The sequence below is a fragment of the Antechinus flavipes genome, chromosome 4 (assembly GCF_016432865.1).
Source record: "Antechinus flavipes isolate AdamAnt ecotype Samford, QLD, Australia chromosome 4, AdamAnt_v2, whole genome shotgun sequence".
Taxonomy (NCBI): Eukaryota; Metazoa; Chordata; class Mammalia; order Dasyuromorphia; family Dasyuridae; genus Antechinus; species Antechinus flavipes.
Genome location: NC_067401.1, coordinates 352186601 through 352207543, shown reverse-complemented (window position 1 = coordinate 352207543; position 20943 = coordinate 352186601). Strand labels below are relative to the sequence as shown.

Sequence of the window (20943 nt, the reverse complement as noted above, 5' to 3'; positions counted from 1 at the left end):
TGTTATTCAACTAAATTCAGCACCATAGAAGATGTGAAAAGTACAGTGAAAGAAAAAAAAAGAGAGAAATTAAACAAGATAAAACACAGACTAAAACAAAATGTAATTCCAATAAGAAAGAAAAATAGCTTAGAGAATCACTTTATTTCCAGTACTGAGCAGTTCTGCCATGCTGTATTATCTCTTAGTAGCATTATTCAAGTTATCTTCTGACCTTTTTCTCTCACTTGAAATAGATTACTGGAGTTAATGACTGACCCTTAGATTCAGCATCATTGTGGATTTAAATCAATATGTTCTTTCCACTTTTAGCAATGAACTTAAAATATCTGCCTATTTTCTTTTTTTCAGAAGGCCCCCTAGCAAACACTTAGAAAATAATAATTCACCTATGGACTATGAGTCATGTTGGGCTCATGAAGCTGTGACTTCTGAGAATGAGTAGTTCATCAGCAATAGATGAAGCTGTCATTATCAAGCACCTAGTGTGTTTTTTTGGTGGTTTTTTTTTTTTTTGCACTATGCTTTATGAGTAGAAAGTCTTGGGTGAATAATTATAATGTTTCTCTTTTTTGTTTTTATATATTTTTTGAGATTGGGTCCTCTTTTGTCCCCCAGGCTGGAAGTCCAGCAGTCCAGCAGCCCCTAATCCCAAGGCAAAATCTTGGAACTATTCCATTTCTGACCTGGGTTTGATTTAGTGGCTCCCTGCCCACCAGATTGATGCCAGAAAATGCATACACACAATCACCTTTATCTTTGCTGTATCTCAAAACTCCCAAATTCACCAGCTACAGCCTCCCCAGGAGGAGGGATTATAGAAATATGTTACCATACCCAGCTCAATAAGGCTTTCCTAAGGGAAACATTTCCTGATTCCCCTAGATACTAATTTTTTCTTTTCTGCTTCTTGAAACTTTAACTTCCTTTCCCTTCCCATTTGCTGTTCCCTGAGCTACTTGGTATTCCACCTCTATACCTTTTCACAAGTTGTTCCACATGCCTAAAATATATTCCCTCTTCACCTCTGCCTCAGAGAATCTCTAGCTTCTTTCAAATCTCAATTCAAGTGCTACCTCTTATGGGACATCTTTGCTGGTCTCTGACATTGTCAGTGCTCTCTCTTTCCTCAAATGATCCTGTATCTGTTTACATGTAGTATCTTCAATAGTTCAGTGGTGCCAGGTACTATTTTCATTTTGTCTTTGGACCCACAGCACCCTTACATAGTACTCTAAATGCTTAAGAATTGTTTGTTGGACTACATTGATTTGGTATTAATTCACCAGCAAGAACCTTGTTGTCCAGAAACTCCTCAGAATGTTTTATCCAATATTATTCAAATTCAGACCATGAAAATTCAGAAAAGCTGTCAACCAAAACAAAACAACAAAACTCACAATAAAATGGTATATAAGCATTATTTATGGTGGCATTTTTAGTGCTATACTGTCCTACTGATTAGATTAGGGATGGAAGTCTTTACCATAATGAAATCCAAAAGAAAATATCTTTTCCTCAAGCCCAGAGATAAAGAGGAACTCAGCCTAAAATGATTAATTACTATGATCTGCTAAATATCCAGAAAAATCCTGTTTCATGTAAGCTAGTTTGTTATATTAAAAGGACAAATTGCAATAGCACAAGCATGTCCTTTGTTCTCTCAGCAGACAGTATTTTTTAAAAATGAGTGATGAAAGAAAACATTTTAAAAGAGTATATTCACTGTTTCCTTGATTATTCCACTCTCCTGGTATAACAGAAATAGTACCAGACTTGGAGTCAGAGGACATGAGTCCAAATTGTGGGGAGTTGCGGGGAGAGGGCATGTTGGGGGAAACTTAGACAAAGAGAGGAAGAGAACAGAGAAAAAGGAAGAGATTAGAGCTGGGGAGAGAGATAGACAGAGATGGGGGGGGCAGATAGGAGAGAGACAGAAAGGGAGAGTGGAACAAGATTTGAACAAAATGATTTTCAGAATCTAATCTCTAAATCCTAAAATCTGATGCCTCAGTGTGGAGGACTTCCTCATGGTCCCATGTGTCCTTAGTCCAATGTCTCACTGTGGTATGTCAGTCCATCATCCAGAGAACAGCTTAGCTAAATCTTGAGTGTTAAATTACGAGAATGTTTTTCACCAGATGATAAATATTGTATTTGTTTGTGGGGGGATTGGGGAAAAAAATCTAAAGCAGCAGGTGAATCTCAATTGTATGGGTTTAGCTTACTCCCTTGTGCTATTGTTAGGCCAAGTGGCAGTCCAAATGAGAAGCTCTATAAACTAGATTCTGTCTTTGTGTCTCTTAAAAAAAAAGATGCAGCATCCTAGTCCTTTGGCACTACTGTCATGGGGTTGGAGGGAGGGCAGAAGGCCAAGGTATCATGAAAGATTTGTTTTAAGGTTTTACGGTATCTGTGATTGGTAGCCAATGGGAATCTCCTTCAGCACTGAATAAAATGTGATCATGTCATTTTCTCCAAGTAGTTAGAATCAGTCCTCAAAGCTCCCACCTAGGTTATAGGAACCAGGATGGTAACTGAGCATATTCTGTGAATTAGCCACTATAGGTCAATTCAGTCTTGTTACATAAGGATTCAATATTTTAAGTGTGTATTGGTTCTCCTAGAGTGTAGATCCTAACCCCTCTTCACTTTCTTGTCCATGATTTCCATAATTCTCCATAAAGGATACTCCTAACTATTTGAAGGCTTTCCTTTGCTTCTCTTAACACTCAGATGTGCTAATATACAATTCAGGTTCATCTCTTAAATTCTCATTTTTATTAGGTGGTCTTTTAAATGTCTTTTCCTATTTCATATGTAACTTTTCTAACTCTTCCTAAATTCTGATTATGGAAATTTTCAGAAAATAGATATTTATGTACATTTCTTTTCAAAGGATATTTGTTTTGCAAATTTTCCTACTCTGTTCTCTAGCAATACAAAGGGATTTGTGAACTTAACTTTCAAAAGTGTAATTGATGCCTTTTGTTTCTACATAATAATCAGTTTTATTATGTCAAACCACAATGTCTCAGAGTCTTATATCTGGACATGGGAGGACTGAAAACATGCTTCTTTTTTTTTTTTTAAACTGATCTGAAAGGGGACTATACTCAAGAACTTTTTGATTTTTACTTCATTAAAGACATTAATTAAGAGAAAGAGCTAAATCATAGCCTACAGGCTACATAAATGTAATGCACAAAGATTTCACATAAGCTACATTTTCCCCCTAAAAAGACTGTAGAGCCATTCACTATGCTTAATTGTGCTACGGGACCAATGTTCAAACGATTAACATGGTTTACTGGTCACCTAAGGCATAAAGGCTGAGGACAAGAATGCTCCTTAGGCTTGTCAAACTGTGGAAGTTAATATCCCCTCCTGACTTAAGTGTACTCTCATGGCAAAAGCAGAGATCACTGAAGTAATATCTTTCTGAATCCATACTGAATCTTTGTAAATTATTTTTTCCATTCTGTTGTTCAATACATTTTCTTTTGTTAAAAGAAATTATGTTCTTTAAGTGTTTTAATTCATTCCAGACCTAAGGTCAAACCACTTGACTGCTCTGTATTAGGTGTGATTCAATATAATAAAATGGAATCCTTTTTTGACATGAAAGCAATATTATAAGTATTGGCTATTTCCCCAGCATTTTCCACATAAGTATCTATTATCTACAATATGGACAAATATGGGAGTGAAATACACCTGGATCTATATAGAAGTATAGCTGAAAGGAAACTCAACAACCATGTAGTCCAGTCCTCTCCAGTCCTTCCAACTATCTTCATGTTTGTGGATAAGGAAACTGAGGTTTAGGACATTTAGTGGGAGTACAGGGCTGAAGAAAGTGGGTCAGAAGACAGAAGAAGAGGACCTTTCCTCTATATCCACATAGGGTAGTGACAGTATATAAATTATACAGTCAAATTCTAAAGTCTATAAATTAAAGAAACAGGGGAGAAAGGGAATAACAGAAATCATCATACACAAAGGCACATACAGACTGCTATGAGAATGCTCCTTGCATTCTGTCACAAAAGCAATTTGTGCCCACTCAGATGATTTTGATAACCACTTTTAATCCATTCAGGACTCATTCCTAATGGGTATTTCCTTTCCAGTTACTAGTAGCGATTTGTTTCCTGTCTAAATGTTGCTCAGACTAAGATAAATAGAGGACATGAGTTTCAGGAATGTGATCTTACTTTATCTTTTTTTCAATGTTTCAGGAGTTCTACTTTAAATGTGGTGCACACCCAACCTCTGCCAATGAGACATCAGTGGCTCTGAACCTTATTACAACAAACAGTCGTGGTATCAGCTGTATCACATGTACTGATGTCAGGTAAAAATAGCAAAAAGACTGCCCTTCTCAGCTAGATTGTTTTCCTCCCTGCTCTTAAATGCTTCTCCTCACTCCTTTCTTGGGAATGTGCTTTGTTTTGTGTATTATAAACTGCAAAATGAAGTACAAAAAGAACCAAGTTAAACACTACAATGAATTATAATAATTGATAATGGAAGTTTGTATGAAAAGTATTTGGATATTTGGTATTAAATCTTACCTCCTGTTTACTAGATTTTAAAACTGTATCTGCTGTCAAATGTGTTTTTGTTGTATTATAGGAAACGAACCATCAGCTCTAATACTTCATTTTGAAAAAAAATACAATACCTTGCTATACAGGAGGATTTTTGAGGACCCAAATAACAAAAAAAGAAAACTGTAAAAATGTGTCTAGCAGAGAGAAATAAATTAATTTGAATAACAGCAATGTAAGAGCAAGAGAGGACAGAGCATTGACATTATTTTATTTAAAATTTAGAATCTTGAGAAAATTAATGTCGGTATACCTGGGCAACAGGTGTATTATTTTTTTAATGGGGGTGACAGGGAGATATTTTTTCTGTTTTCCATTGAGATTAGAAAGATAGAATAGTGGTCTAGTGATAGAGAGTGCCATATGCATCCAGAAAGAGGACTGTGGGGACTGAGTGTGGACCACAACACTCATTTCACCTTCTTTTCATCTTTTTGTTGCTGTTTGCTTGCATTTTGTTTTCCTTTCTCATTTTTCCCCCTTTTTGATCTGATTTTTCTTGTGCAGCATGATAAATGTGGAAATATGTGTAAAAAATTGCCTATGTTTGACATATATTGGATTATGTGCCATCTAAGGAAGAGGGTAGAGGGAAGGAAAGGAGAAAAAAAAATTTAGAACACAAAGTTTTGCAAGGGTGAATGTTGAAAACTATCAATGCATGTGTTTTGAAAATAAAAAGCTTTATAATTTTTTAAAAGCTAGAATAGGTTTAAATTATGCAAAGATAGATTTAATTTATCTTTGAGGAAGAATTTTACTAGGAGGTTATCTTAACAAAGGGAGCTGTTGAACTCCCTCATTTCCAGAGTTTCCAGAGCAGAGTTTTGTTAAAATATCTTGTTTTCCTGTCTCAGAACAGTGGTTAAAATTACCTTTTAGGCCCTCAAGATTGCATAATAAATAGGTATCAAGTATTTTGAGGCACTACTTCTAAGTCTTCAATAAAGTGATTTTAACTATACTTTAATTGATTAAAACCTGATTACCTCAATAGCAGCTGTTCAGAAAAAGACATTTCCAAGAATTATTAATACTTAGACATGTTTTCCTTTCTGCTGCCTGCTCAGTCAATACAAGTCTGCTGATTTTTGAGAGTATTGTAACAGAAAACAGAACATTATAACTAAATAAATACACTGTGTAGAACTTTACTGGCTTGCTTACAATTGAAATTGCAGAGACAGTATTTTAAAATGTGAAACAAGGCCAACTCAAATGGCTTTCCACTTAGAATAGTTAAAAGTATACAAAAATGTTTATAATATTGTTGAGTTGGCCTATATGATAGCAATGGAATAGTGTAATACCTTTTCTCCTTCTTGAAGAAGGGGTGAAACATTCTGCCACCCAGAATGCAACTTAGTTAGCGTTTTGAAACTCTTTCATTAAGCTTAAAAATGATGGCATTAAAAATATGTAACTGCTCCCATCAACAATGTTCCTGTGAGATGCGTAGTATTTATCATGGGACAGCTAAATTGTACAGTTGGTAGAACAGGAACCCTGGAATAGAAAGACCCCAGTTAAAATGTGCCTTCAGATACTAGCTGTGTAACCCTGGGCAATTCACTTAACCCTGTTTGCCCAGTTATCTCATATGTAAAGTGGACTGGAGAAGGAAATAATAAACCATCCCCATAGCTTGGCAAAGAAAACCCCCAAAGGTATCATGAAGAGTTGGACAAGACTAAAACAATTGAACAAGTATTACTATGTTACAGAACTATCATATTTTTGCTGGAATCCCTACCATAAATGGTTGAAGGAAACCATCCACAAAGTTGGTCCTTTAATTGTTTAAAAGAAAACAAATGAACAAATAATTTTTCATATAACTTTAGAAAGGTTTTTTTTTGAAAGGAGTAGATCGTCTTTGAGTATTTCATAGGGCTGTCAAGTGGAAAAGCGACTAGATTTCTTTTATTTTTTAAATTAAAGATTTGTTTCCCAAAACATTCATAGATCATTTTCAGCATTCACCCTTGCAAAACCTTATGTTCCAAGTTTTTTCCCTCCCTTACTCCCACTCCCTCCCCTAGACAGCAAGTAATCCATAGTTAAACAATCCCACAATTATCATGATGCACAAGAAAATAGATGTGTTTTTTTAGGTTCCAGAGGGCAGAAAAAGAAACAAAAGGTAGAAGTTTTAGAGGCAAATTAAGGCTCAATATAAGAAAATAACAGGAAAAAAACCCTAACAATTATTTCCCAAAGTGGAATGGTCTATTTTGGGAGATAGGTTCTCTTTTAACTAGAGGTATTTAAATGAAAGCTGAATGATGGTTTGAGGTGATGTTATTATTAATAATAATTGTTTTGATAATGATTTGCAGAGTACTTTATAAATATTAACCCATTTTATTCTCACAACTCTAGAAGGTGTCATTATTATCATCATTTAAAGATGTGAAAATTGAAGCAAGCAGAGATAAGTGACTTACCAAGATTCTACAACTATGAAATGTTTGACATTAAATTTGAACATGGGTTGTCCTTACTCCAGTCCCATGTAGTAGATGGGATTCTTGGTCAAGTACTGGATTTGATTAGATGGTTTGTGACATTCTGTGATCCTGCAGAATTTAATTTTTATTTTTACTATTACAAAGTTATTTCCTTCAGAGATATAGCATGAACAAATAAAAGTACAAAGATTTCTATCCATATCTCTGGATCATACTCTTACTTATACCAATTTGATCTTGATTAAGCCCAAAATTTAGCTCAGGTTCTAAGTAGTATTCGTCCCACCTATTGATTATTGCTAAGTGTGTCTTTGCATTGAGATGCAAAGTTAACTTTTGGGGGATTTTGTGTAATAGACACTCCCAAATTCTTATAACTATCGCCCTTAGAAACAAAGGAAAAGGCAAATGACCACAGAGGGAAAAACATATCCTAAGACTGTCTTCCCCTTACCCCTTACCTTATGATGTCTCACTAAATATCATGAGCAAAAGACTCACCAATTTTCTTAGACTCACATGAAAAAAAAATCTTTAAGATGGTTTATCCATCTAACTACTTAATTGTATTCTTTCTTTTTAAATTTATTTTATTTTATTTGAAAATATATTTATGCATACATATGTAGATACATACAAGTCTTTCCCATCCGGGAAATATGGAAGGTGGCCCAGGGCCACATCTCAGCAGCATAGCTAGATCTGGTGTTCTCACTCTGTCCAGGTTCACTCTGCCTTCCTGGACTCAAACCCCAAACTGACAAACAGTCCAGGAGATGAAAGTCTGTGGTTCCTGCTAACTAGCCTGAGGGGTCCTCACTTGATATTTCTTCAGAACTAGCCCAGAGGTATTTGTATTTAGACAGATTAATCCCCAACCCCAGGTCTTTCTTAAGATCTTTTCACCTTGTACTAAGAAGACCCCTCTTCTATCCCACATCTTGATTTTTCAACAATCTGTGTTCTCCTTTAGGGGAAAATTTGTTCTATTTGTAGGGGAAATCTGAAGAGTTTGACATTTACCAACCTACTCTACCATCTTCCCAGAATCTTGTCTTTAATTAAATGTTCTTGATAATTATGAAGTTGTCCATCCTTGAGTAATAAATGTGATTTATATCCTTTACACTCAGTACATAGAGATACTCAAGTTATTTACCTAATTTTTTTTTAACAGACAAATAATGCATGTATAGACAAAGGTTTTTTGTTTCTTTGTTTTTACTGTTCCTATAACTTTCTTATACTTTCAATGAGGGATCATTTCCAAAAACTCTTTGTATACTTTGGATAGAATTGCCAAAGGAAATTGTGGTAATTGTTATTCTGGTAATAGTGATAGAGACAGATATTTTAAAAATTGGATTGATTCTTGATGTTTCATAGAGTCATTAGCGTCCACTTGCCAAACTCTTGCTTTTAATGTATTGTTTTCTGTGGTGTTTTTTTTCTTCTTTAAAATAAATATAATGGTTTTCTCTGGGGGAAAAAGCAGGTTTCTTGGGGAGGTTTTCTGGAGGCAACCTTAGTTTCAGTTGAAAGTAAATAATCACCCAAAACACAGCCAGCTGGTAAAAATGCAAACGTTTATTTTCTCCTTCCAAAATAGCCCGGTTAGTTAAGGCCTATCTCTCTGCTTGATTCTAAGAACTCTTGCCGCTTTGTCCTTTGCCTTTGCCTCTGTTTTCTTCAGCCTCCAGCCAGCACCAAGTTGAATCTGTCTTGCCTCCGAGAGAGGCCTTCTGGCTCTCAATCTCCCAGAGTGCTCTGTGTCTGCACCAGCGTGCTCATCTCCAATCTAATTCAGCTGAACTCTCTTGACTGGGCTCACTGAAGCTCCATTTGTGCTCCTTCACGAGAGAGGGATTATGGGTTTTCTCCCATAGTGCTCTCAGGCCCTAAGAGCTTCAAGGGAGGTGTGAATTCCCAAAGTTACACAGTTAACTTTATGAATCTCCCATACTTGTGAATTCCAATGAGTACTTAAATACTTCTTGCTTATATGAGCTCTCTAATGTTTCTCTTTTTTGACTTTCCCTTTCTTTTAAAGTTGAGCCCTACTCCCTGTGCCAGGCTTGGCTGTTAACCTGGTGCCTCACTGATTTTACCTTGAATATCAAAGAAGAGGTGAGGTGGAGAGAGAGTGCTGGCTAAGGAAGTGGAATGGTGTTTGACTGGTGATGCTGGAAGATGTAGGGTTTTAGCATCTTACCTAATGTTGAATTGGCATTTTAGTGGTAGTTTCTCTGTTTCTTGGGTAGTCTCTGTTGCCCTGAGCTACAATGAAGCATGTGTTGGTCTGGCTTCCCTCTAGAGGATTCCTAATTGTCCAGAGCTGTGAGAAATAAACAAGGTAAGGAGCTTACATTTTATTCCTTAAATAATAGACATCCATTTAAGGATTTTGAAAAGAGGAACAATCTGATTAGATCTGAACTATAATAATATTATCATAGTTCCTTCAAAATTAATATCAAATATACAATTTTACTCTTGTATTAATTTTTCAATTCTATTAAAATGTTAAGGAGAGTTTAAATAAAATCAAGATTTGATATTTTAGTAGTAACTTCTTCGCTAGGAGGTTTTTGGGGGTAGTGGTGAGAGTGAGTGATATTTTTTACTTTTTTTTCTTCTTTTCCTTTCTATATGGTAGCCATTGTGTTGAACATTGAATATATAAATACATAAAGTGAAACTTTCCTACCTTTAATGCTTAAGTTCTACTAGGGGGTATATAATAAGTTCATAATATAAATACAAGATACACTCTCACACCATAGCCAACAGGTCACATTCTTGAAAGGGCATGGCATATTCCTCTTTATTTGTTTATGAACAAAGAGTGCAATGTCATTGTAGATTGGATATCAGCTAACATATAGTCAATTGTGTTAATGATATAGGAAGCTTAGGTAAAATTTTTAATAGATTTTCTTTATGGGACACTTATAGAAACATTTCAGAAATTGAAGAAAAAAAATGAAGAAGTCAAGTGAGTAATTGGTGTGTTCAGAGAAGAGGGGGAAGGAGAGAATCAGATGCCCTGTTTCACTCCTTAGTACATTGTGGAGTTATTTGGCATAACACTTAACCTTTCTGAGCCTCATCACAATGCCTGACTAAAAGTAAGCACTTCAGTGAATTCTTTTGATTTGACTTGACTAAATATGAAAGGTCATACAGAATGATCTCTAAGATCCCTTCCAGTTCTGAATCTCATTATTTTAATTTTTGTTGAGGGGAGAAAGAAGAAAAAGGAAAATAATTTGTTAGATAGCTAGCTGCTTTCATCTTTTTTCTTTAATAATTGACTTTTTTAGAAAGGCAGCCATATATATTTTTCATATTGCTTTATGAAAATGGATACAAATAACTTAAAAAAATAGTTTAGGAAAATTAGTTCAAGGTCAGTGCTGTAGCCATTATCTGTTCAGCCCTGTGCCCATAGCCTCCACATGAACTTCTTTACACTGTAAAAACTAATGCTAATGTTGGTAAACTTGAATCATGAAAAAGAGGTTAAATGCTGTACTGTATATTCCACTCAAGGGGACAGGGAAGTGATTAATAAATTTTAGAAAACTTTTCATAAAAGGAGGCTTTTAAAATACATTATTTAGCAGTTGGAAAACTTGGTTATACAAATATAAGCTTCTAGGGAGCAAGGATTATTTCATTATTTTCTTTGTACCCCAGTGCTTAGAACAGTGTATGGGACATGACAGGCATAGGGAACATCATATCTATGATTTTACTGATATAGAGAGCTCCCAGATGAAGAACTTCCTTCTGTTGATGCAGGTTGGCACCTTTTCTGCAATTTATAGATTTAGGAAATTGCTTAGAATACTGAAAGATTAATTAACTTATCTTTGGTCATACAACTAACATGTCAGAGGCTGAACTTCAGTCACATTCCAGGCCCAAGGTTAATGCCCTGTCTTACACTTCACTCCATCTCTATTTTGATTAGGAATGAATAAATATTTGATAAAAATGAGAAAGATAATAATGGCACATGCTTCCTTGAGTTGTGAGGATCAAATAAGATGATATGTACAATACTTTGCAAATCTCAAAGTACTATACAAGATAGTTATTAATTATGATTATTTTTTGGCTTAAGGCATTTTGTTTACCAGAAAGGATAGAAAAATTTGTCCAAGCAACCCACTTTTTAATAGCAGTGAAAAATTTATTATTATTTTTTTTATTATTATTATTATTATTCATATCTGCCTGTCTTAAAAAATAATTCCATCCCTGCCTTCCATAATCTATTTTTTTTTCCCAAGAAACCATTTGAACAGATAAACAACTATAGATGGAATAGAGGAGGATGGAAAGTTAAAATATTAAGAATAAACTTAGGAACACCAAGTATTCTCAGGGAACCATCATGTATCTCCATGTATGCATCTGGGTATGTATGTGAGTGGGTATAAAATACCCAATATTTGATGAAGTTATAAGAGAGTTAGAGGCATGAGAAAAAGTACTCATGAGCTTAAGAAAGCTTGCTTAGCCTAGAGCTACCTAAAAACTTTTTCATTATCAGTAATCTGATATCTTTCAATCAATATTTTATAGATTACATATTTTTCAGGTTGATCTCAGCCCCCCTATCTTGTTGATATTAACCTTCATGACACAAACACTTTAGTCCTCCTATATTATTATTTATATTTATATTATTATATATATTATGTAAATATAATAATAAATTTGTCATATTTTATGCACAATCAGCTCAAAGACATTATTGGAACAATACTTTGAAGTCTTACCTGACAGTATTATTGTGACTGAAAGCACTCCTATAAACCTTACAATATGACTTAAAGATGACTTATCATTAAAAACAAAACACATCTCCTCCCAAATGTGATATATCCAAAAATATAGACTCAATGTAAAGTTTCTTTCTGATGCTTTAGCCTAATGTTCATATGTAGAACCGTTTGTTTGCTTTGGATTTAAATTTGATATGAAGAGTTTCATGGCATTCTGATCAAAAGAGAGAAATATTTTGGGGCTAGGATTCCTTGAAGATTCTAGGCAAGTAAATAATAATTCTCATAGGTTGGTTTTGCTTAACTCTAGCCAAATAAAATGGTTCTCTTTATATGTGTATATGTATTTGTCTATACAGACAACTCTGAAACTTAGCACTAAGGGTGATGAGTTCTTAGTTTGTAATTGGGAGAGCAAATCCTAGCAATTTGAGAAAATTGCAAAAACATGAAGCAAACATGACAACCTTAGTCCTTGAGAGAAGAACTGCTGCAGTGCCGTTTCCTGTTGAAATAGCATCAAAAGAGTTAGGAGCCCCCCTGGGCACCTGTAAATCAAACTCAGAAATAACAATGATGTTAAGCAGTATAAAAATGAAATGTGCAGAGCCCAAAGTGCCTCACATCTCCTTTACCAAACCAATGCTGCAAATGATTCCTTGAGGTACCTTTATTCTTAGTATTTCAATAGATATGCAGGTATTAAGGATTTGTAATGTTACTTTCATCTCTGTGAAATACCCAAGAAGAGCAAGATTTGCTACTGCTAGAATGCTAGTAGTATTTTCTCTTTTAAATTTGCCTAGTCAGTATTTTAGGAGATGAAACTTAAGTATAGAAAATGTTTCACCACATTAGAATTTGAGAGAATATGTGGTTTAATGACACTTACTAAAAGTGTGACATTGAACCAGTCATTAACCCTGTTATTCTCCGTTTCCTCACTGTAAATTGAGTTGTAGAAGGAAATGGAAACTCAATCCAGTACCTTTGCCAAGGAGACTCTATATGGAATCATGAAGTTGGACATGACTGAAACAAACTAACAACATGTAATTTAATGTAAGGAATACTTAGATTTGGGTTCATGATTTAGACATAATGATATTATAAACAAATTAGCAGAACAAAGGTTAGTTTACCTCTCAGATCTGTAGAAAAGGAAGGAAATTGTGACCAAAGAAGAACTGGAACTTATTATTGATCACAAAATAGGTAATTTTGATTATATTAAGCTAAAAAAGTTTTGTACAGGCAAAACTAATGCAGACAAGATTAGAAGGGAAACAATAAATTAGGGAAACAGTTTTACCTTTAAGACTTCTGATGAAGGCCTCATTTCTAAAATATATAGAGAATTAACTCAAATCTATAAGCATTCAAGCCATTCTCCAATTGATAAATGGTCAAAGGATATGAACAATTTTCAGATGAAGAAATTAAAACCATTTCTAATTATATGAAAAAAAATGCTCTAAGTCAGTATTTGTAGAGGGCTGGAACTCTGAAAAGGTGTATGAGAATCAAAGACAGCAGGGTGCTTATAGTTAAGTACCTACTCAGTGTGAGATAATGGTTCTCTAAACAGACACTTAACATGATATGGTGATATAATGGTTGCACATGCTCAGTTGCTGTAGTGATATAGTCATACTGAAATATTTAAGAGCTGGAAGGACACAGAAGAAGTCTCTCAGCCATAGACACAGAGAAGACTTCAGGTTTCCGACTCCAGATTCCAGACTCCATTTTTGACCAGCTTCATGATGGCTCTCCTGCCTTCATCAGTTCTCTACCTAAAGACCAAGGCCCATCCAGAGGTCCTGGATGGATGAAAGCTTTCCTGGACATTACAACTATTGATCAGAGAAATGCAAATTAAGACAACTCTGAAATACTATTACAAACTGCTCCGATTATTTAAGATGACAGGAAAAGATAATGATGAATGTTGGAGGGGATGCGGGAAAACTGAGACAGTGATACTTTGTTGGTAGAACTGTAAACAGATTCTGAGAGTAATCTGGAACTGTGCTCAAAAAGTTATTAAACTGTGCAAACCCTTTGACCCAGCAGTGTTACTACTGGGCTTATATCCCAAAGAGATCTTAAAGAAGAGAAAAGGTCTCACATGTGCAAAAATTTTTGTGGCAACCCTGTTTGTAGTGGCCAGAAACTGGAAACTGAGTGGATGCCCCTCAATTGGAGAATGGCTGAATAAGTTGTGGTATATGAATGTTATGGAACATTATTGTTCTGTAAGAAATGACCAGCAGGATGAATACAGAGAGGCCTGGATCGACTTACATGAACTGATGCTAAGTGAAATGAGCAGAACCAGAAGATCATTGTACATGGCAATATCAAGATTATATGATGATAAATTCTGATGGACATGGCTCTTCTAACAACAAGATGATTGAAGCCAATTCCAATGACCTTGTGATGAAGAGAGCCATCTATACCCAGAGAGAGGATTGTGGGAACTGAATATGGACCACAACATAGCATTTTCACTCTTTTTGTTGTTTGCTTGCTTTTTTTCCCCTTTTTGATCTGATTTTTCTTGTGCAGCAAGATAATTGTATAAATATATATACACACATATACTGGAATAAATATTTATTTTATTTTAAATTTATGAAATAAAACAAGCCCTTCCATTTAAAAAAAAAAAGGAATGCTAGATTTAAAGTTAAAGATCTTTTAGCCTTATGAGAGCTGCAAGGGTGGGATAAGTACTCAGTAGCTGAAATTCTCCAATATTTATCTCTACACAACCATAAAATAGTGCCCTGAAACAAATCCTGGAACAGCAGAATCAGCAAAAAGATGGGATGGAACAATGCTTTGCTCAAGGTCTCACTCTGGTAAAAGAGGAGCACAGTGTAGGACAGGAAGCATCCCAGGAAGCAGCAGCAAGCCCAAACCAGCAATTAGTCCTGAGCTTTACCTCAGGAGAATAGGCAAATGCCAACACCAGGATTCTCCCCACCTCTCCCTATGCCTCAGCATGGTTAGGCTAATTGGCAAACTACAGCTCTGAAAACTACAGAATAACCCCAGGAAAACAGGAGTCCTCAGTGGCCAGAATACCACCTGCTTCAGTGTTATCACCACGGAAACATAGAAGTACTGAACTTAGTAGATACCAGACCCACTATTAGAACCCCAATTTAGTACCCCTGGCCCACCACCTTAACACAGCTATAGAATTAAAATAGATAATTTTGGTCATATTAAAAAGCTTTTGCATAAACCAAACCAATGTGCCCAAGATTAGAAGGAGAATAGAAAGCTGAGAAACAATCTTTACAGCAAATGTCTCTGATAAAAGCTCATTTCTCAAATCTATAGAGAATGAAGTCAGATTTAGAATACAAGCCATTGTCCTGTTGATAAATGATCAAAGGATATGAACAAGCAGTTTTTAGATGACAAAATCAAAACTATCTATAGGCATATGAATAAGTGGTCTAAATCACTTTTAATTAGAGAAATGAAAATTAAAATAACTTTAAGGTAGTATAAAAGACTGAAAGGAAAGTGCTATCCACAGCTTTGGTAGCATGATGAGTTATGATATATAGAATGATGTATGGAATGTTGGGGAAAAAGGAAAAAGACAATATCAATTTTGTGCATTGCAATAATCCACATGAGAGATTTGAATTAGAGTAGTAGCAGCAGAGATGGAATAGGGAAAGAAGAGAGATACAGGAATTACAAATATAAAGTTGCTTTTTGTTATTTTTTTGCCTTTTCCATCTATATATTATATGTTATGAAATTATTGATCTACTGTTTTTGCTCTCCCAGAGAATCTGCCTTTTGATATAAGATGAAATAAAGCTAACCCTATTTAATCAAGAAGAGAAGCTAAACTATAGATTTCAGAAATATGCATTATTATATAATTAGCATGCTTACTTATACTCCTTTAAATGATTCTTTTAAGAATGAATATCCATTTCTGTAAGAGGAAAAACTGATTTCAGTTTGAGTTTTCATTTGGGAATATAACTAAAATGGTATCCTTTTTCTTCAAATTTATTCTGAATTGAAAATATATAACTTTTCTTTTATTCTAGTTTCAGATTTGATGAAGGGAATTGGTTATCATCTTCAGTGTAATTGTATTTTACATGTGAGAAGCTAGTTATTTATTGTCTATCAGTTTTCTCCAGGCTGAGAAACTCATTTTTAAAAATGTACCTAATTTTCTTCCAGTCTTCTTCCTCTCCCTTCTGAATATGGTTATGTTGGTGGTGCTTTTTCTTGATTCATCTCCAGGATTTCCACTGCTCAAATATGTTGATGTCCAGACCATCTCATGGTAGTACATTTCAAATCTAACTATGGAAGTCTGAGCATATTTATGCTAATCAATTCTTTCAAAAGTATTTTTTTCTCCTTAACTCTAACAATTCTCTGAATTTATACTACTTCTTGAGAACAAAAACCAATTGATACTAAATACTTAAATGTCAGTGTCTGAGAAAGTCAACTACATCCCTCTGATCTCAGATGTATAACTTTTGTGACATTGAAATTATATAATATAAAGTTGCAATATGATTGGTAATTACTGTGATTTGTTATATCTCTACTATGGGAAGCATTCTATTTTTTCTTGGTCTATGAGATTAACTACTTGGAACTCTTTCAAAATCAAAAAGTGGGTTACATCAACCACTTTTAAACTGTAAGGTTTTTTTTTTCATGTACATGTAGACATATGTGCAACCCCAGCATCACACATACACCTCCTCCCCCAAAATTATCACCGTCTCTTGCTTCTAAACCAAAGAAAACCCTTACATTAATAACTAAATCTGCTTTATGAAGTGTGACAATGAAGGAAAAAAAATTCTCTGATTCTATCCCTCTGTCTTGTCTAAAAAATCCCTTCTGAATTTAATGGAATCATTTAAAACTTGATTAAGTAAAATATCAAATCAATCAAATATCAAACTGACAAATGTAACTAATTGGTTAGACCAGGAAAAAAAAAAAAAAAAGAGGAGCTTGAGAGAGCAGACGTATAAGATATATCAGATTTAGGTTCCTCAGCAATGTTGTTCTGGTCCAGTTACCTATAAAAACAGTGAGGAAGTATTTGATTGACCTTGATACTTTGAAATGTGAACCATGGCTGTTTTAATGCCAGTAAGTGACCTTCATTTTTCTGGCAGTGAACTCTGTAGATTTTAGACTCAAGTGGCTGCAACAGCAGGGTTTCCTGAAGATGTTACAAGCACTTGGGCATGAAATTCATATTTCTTACCTTTTCATTTAACTGTCCCTGCTGCTGAATAGCAGCTCCCACTGGCACTGACAAGGCACCATGGCAAATCTTGCTGGGTGGCTTCTGCAGTTGTTAGGGTTGTCCTTGCCCCCTGCATTTAAATTTAACACTACTTATCATACTGGCAGTTACATCACCTCATGATAAATAGCCAAACAATTCTACATCCCTCAAATCTCAGCAGGGCTATAAGTAGGATTTTATTGACAGTGTGACATTATATTAAGGGGTCACTTTTTAAAAAGTACTACTCATGTATTTATTATACATCTTTTTTTTTCCCATTTGGAAAAATGAGTGCGAGACTCATTCCTTCCATAAATTTTTCCCTTTTTATTCTTTTTATGTAATTAATAATTAATTCTAAAACTAGGTCAGTGTAAAAGAGTATTTTCAAACTCATTTACACTCTGATTCATGTCTTACAGAGAGAAAGGAAATTACAGAGGCATTGTTGGTGATAAGCAAGGTTTTAATTGACTAAGATACACACTATTCTCCTGAAACATATAATGTTTGGCTCTTATTTCTTTGACACATTATGTGAACTATTTCTATAATGTTTTTACATTTTCTAGAGATGGACCTGTTGGTAGCAACAATAGCAGTACATGTTCAATACAACCCTGAATTGCTACATACTCTTTACTTTAAAAAGGTTACTTATTCATTCAACCTTCATTCAACAGACATTTATTAAATATTAAGTGTGTATAGTACTTTGGCTGAGTCAAGAGTGTAGGAGATAGTATAAAGAGATATCACATTGTTCCTGCCCTCATAAATTTGCAATTCAATATTGCAACTTAGTCAGAAAAGTCCTTGCTAGACTGATAAACTAACTCACCTACAAGGATTCTGGTTCTATATCTGAATCACAACCAGTGGTGAAATACCAAGGAAGTATAAAACCTAAGTACAAATCGCTACTATACTGAAGAGTTTAACTTAGCTCTAAAAACTGTGCATGTATAAATAATGTCATGCAATGCATATGTACATATGTGTGTATGTGTACTCATATGCCTTTATATATAATGCATGGGTATTAACACTATGGCATAGGATATGGCCACTCACATAAGCACTGTTATTAAAGGAGGAAGATGAGGAAGCAGTTCTTCAAACACTTCAAAGAAACCTTTTTAATACGCCTTCCACTGTCAAGGAAGATACCCCACTAAATATAAAGAAAACAGTACTATTCTACTCCAACAGAAGTGTGGAGAACAGGCTACCGCAGAATGCTCATATAGCCGTGGATAGTTACTTAAAGTCATTTAAGTGCAAGCATAGAAGAAATGTTTTACTCATGATCTCAAACCACATAGCATCCCTGGAAAGAGCTTTATTTTTTATTTCTTTCCTGCCCCTGTTCTCAAACCTTACTCCTTATCATCAGCTGTTGATTTATCCTGCTCATATCCTCCACAATATGTGACCAGTGCTTTTTACTTACTAAATATACTGAATGAATGAACAGATTAATGGAATTAACTAGGGAGAAATACCAGGTCGAAATGTCATAAGAATAAGCACTGCACTTGTGCTTTCATCAATATAAGCCATTCTTAAGTGAGGAAACTTTACCAAAATATTAAGTAGCATTTTCTCCACAAATCACAATCTCACTAAATTGCCTAAAACATTGAGAAGATGAGTGACTAGCCAAGGTACAGCACAGCCAGAAGGTACCAGAGCCAGATAGGAACCCAAGATCTTTTTGGCTATGAAGCTAGCTTTCTATCCATTGTGTCAAGGTTATTAGATCAATTTTTAAAGCCCCATTGGCTTCTATCTCCTAATGGGGACAGCTTCTTTTAGTCTTCACTCTGAAAATTAAATGTTTTCCTTTGTTTTCAGCTATGTTTACAGAGACTAAACAAAGACTAGTATCATAAAAATACATATATATTGAAACACAAAAATATTACTTTTTACATTAATCCACATTAATTGATGACAAATTTGATGACAGTGAAAGATTATTTCTCTGTTAGAAAGTTATTGATGTCAGATCTCTGAAACTATAAGTAGAATACGTCATTACCTAATTAGCATTCAATTGACTATCATTCAGTGCTCTTATTACTGTAGCTTAAATTGTAACCCTTCTTTGGATGGTTTGGATGGTTTAATTCACACTACAGTAAAATACATTATCTCATAACTCATTCTTCCACACATAACTCATTCTTTTCAATATAAGATAAAGAACCTTTGAACATATTCCTTACCCGAATTGCTCTTCTACTTTCCTTTCTTAATGCAAATCTTACTTTGTCAAAGTACTTTTTTTTTTGGCTTGCTTTTTTAATTGTAGTAAATTTATGTTTAATACACATTGCTTTGTGAATAATGTTGGGAGAGAAAAATCAGAGCAAAAGGGAAAAACTATGAGAGAGATTAAAAAAAAAAAAAAACGAAAAAAGAAACAAACATAGATAGCATGTGTTGATTTACATTTGGTCTCCTTAATTGGTTTTCTAAATGTAGATAGCAATTTCTGTCCCAAGTCTATTGGAATTGCTTTGGATCACTGAACTATTGAAAGGAACCAACACTTTCATAGTTGATCATCTCACATTCTTGCTATTATAGTGTACAATGTACCCCTGGTTCTGCTTCTTTCGCTCAGCATCAGTTCATGTAAATCTTTCCAGGCCTTTCTGAAATCTTCTTGTTCATCATTTTTTTGGTAGAACAATAATAATTCATTACTTTGATGTACCACAATTTGTTCATCTATTTCCCAATTAATGGGCATCCCCTCATTTTCCAATTGTTTCCTACCACAAAAAATTTTTGCATCAATATTCATTAGGGAAATTGGTCTTTAATTTTCTTTCTCTGTTTTGGCCCTTCCTGGTTTAGGTATCGGTGTCGTATTTGTGTCATAGAAGGAATTTGTCAGAACTCCTTCTTTACCTGCTTTTCAAAATAGTTTACATAGTATTGGAATTAATTGTTCTTTAAATGTTTAGTAGAATTCACTTGTGAATCCATCTGGCCCTTTAGATTTTTTCCTAGGGAGTTCATTAATGACTTGTTCAATTTCTTTTTCCAAAAAGGGACTATTTAAGTATTTTATTTCCTCTTCTTTTAAGCTGGATAATTTATATTTTTGTAAATATTCATTCATTTCAGTTAGATTGTCAGACTTGCTGCCATAGAGTTGGGCACACTTATTGCTTTACTTTCTTTTTCATTAGTCTTAAATTCATGTCTTTCATTTTTGATGCCGGTGATTTGAGTTTTTTCTTTTTTTCTTTCTTTCTTTAATCAAATTAACTAATAGTTTATCTATTTTGTTGGTTTTTTTTTATGAAAACAGCTTTTAATTTTGTTTATTACTTCAGTAATTTTCTTAATTTCTATTTTATTAATCTCTCCTTTGAGTTTTAAAATTTCTAATTTGGTATTTAATTGGGATTAAAATTTTTTTTTTCTAGCTTTTTTAGTTGAATATCTAATTCATTAGCTTCTTCTTTCTCTATTTTATTTATGCAGCTGTTTAGGGATGTAAAGTTTCCCCCTGAGAACTGCTTTGGATGCACTCCCTAGGTTTTGTTATGTTGTCCTATTATTGTCATTTTCTTGGATAAAAATTATGCGTTGTTTGACCACTCATTCTTTAGAACTAGATTATTTAAATTCCAATTGATTTTTAGTCTTTCCCTGGCTCTTTATTGAATATAATTTTTATTGTAATGTGGTCTGAAAAGGAAGCATTTATTATTTCTGCTAACTGACTT

At 34.3% G+C, this 20943-nt stretch overlaps 1 protein-coding gene across 1 annotated transcript in view; it reads left to right on the top strand.

Annotated features, from left to right (window-relative positions):
- Positions 1 to 20943, top strand: part of PRKN (parkin RBR E3 ubiquitin protein ligase) — a 1934491-nt gene that overhangs the window by 1026509 nt on the left and 887039 nt on the right. The window contains exon 6 of the mRNA XM_051998070.1: positions 4242 to 4357. Within this exon, the coding sequence (XP_051854030.1) occupies positions 4242 to 4357 (116 nt within the window). The remainder of the gene's footprint in view (positions 1 to 4241; positions 4358 to 20943) is intronic.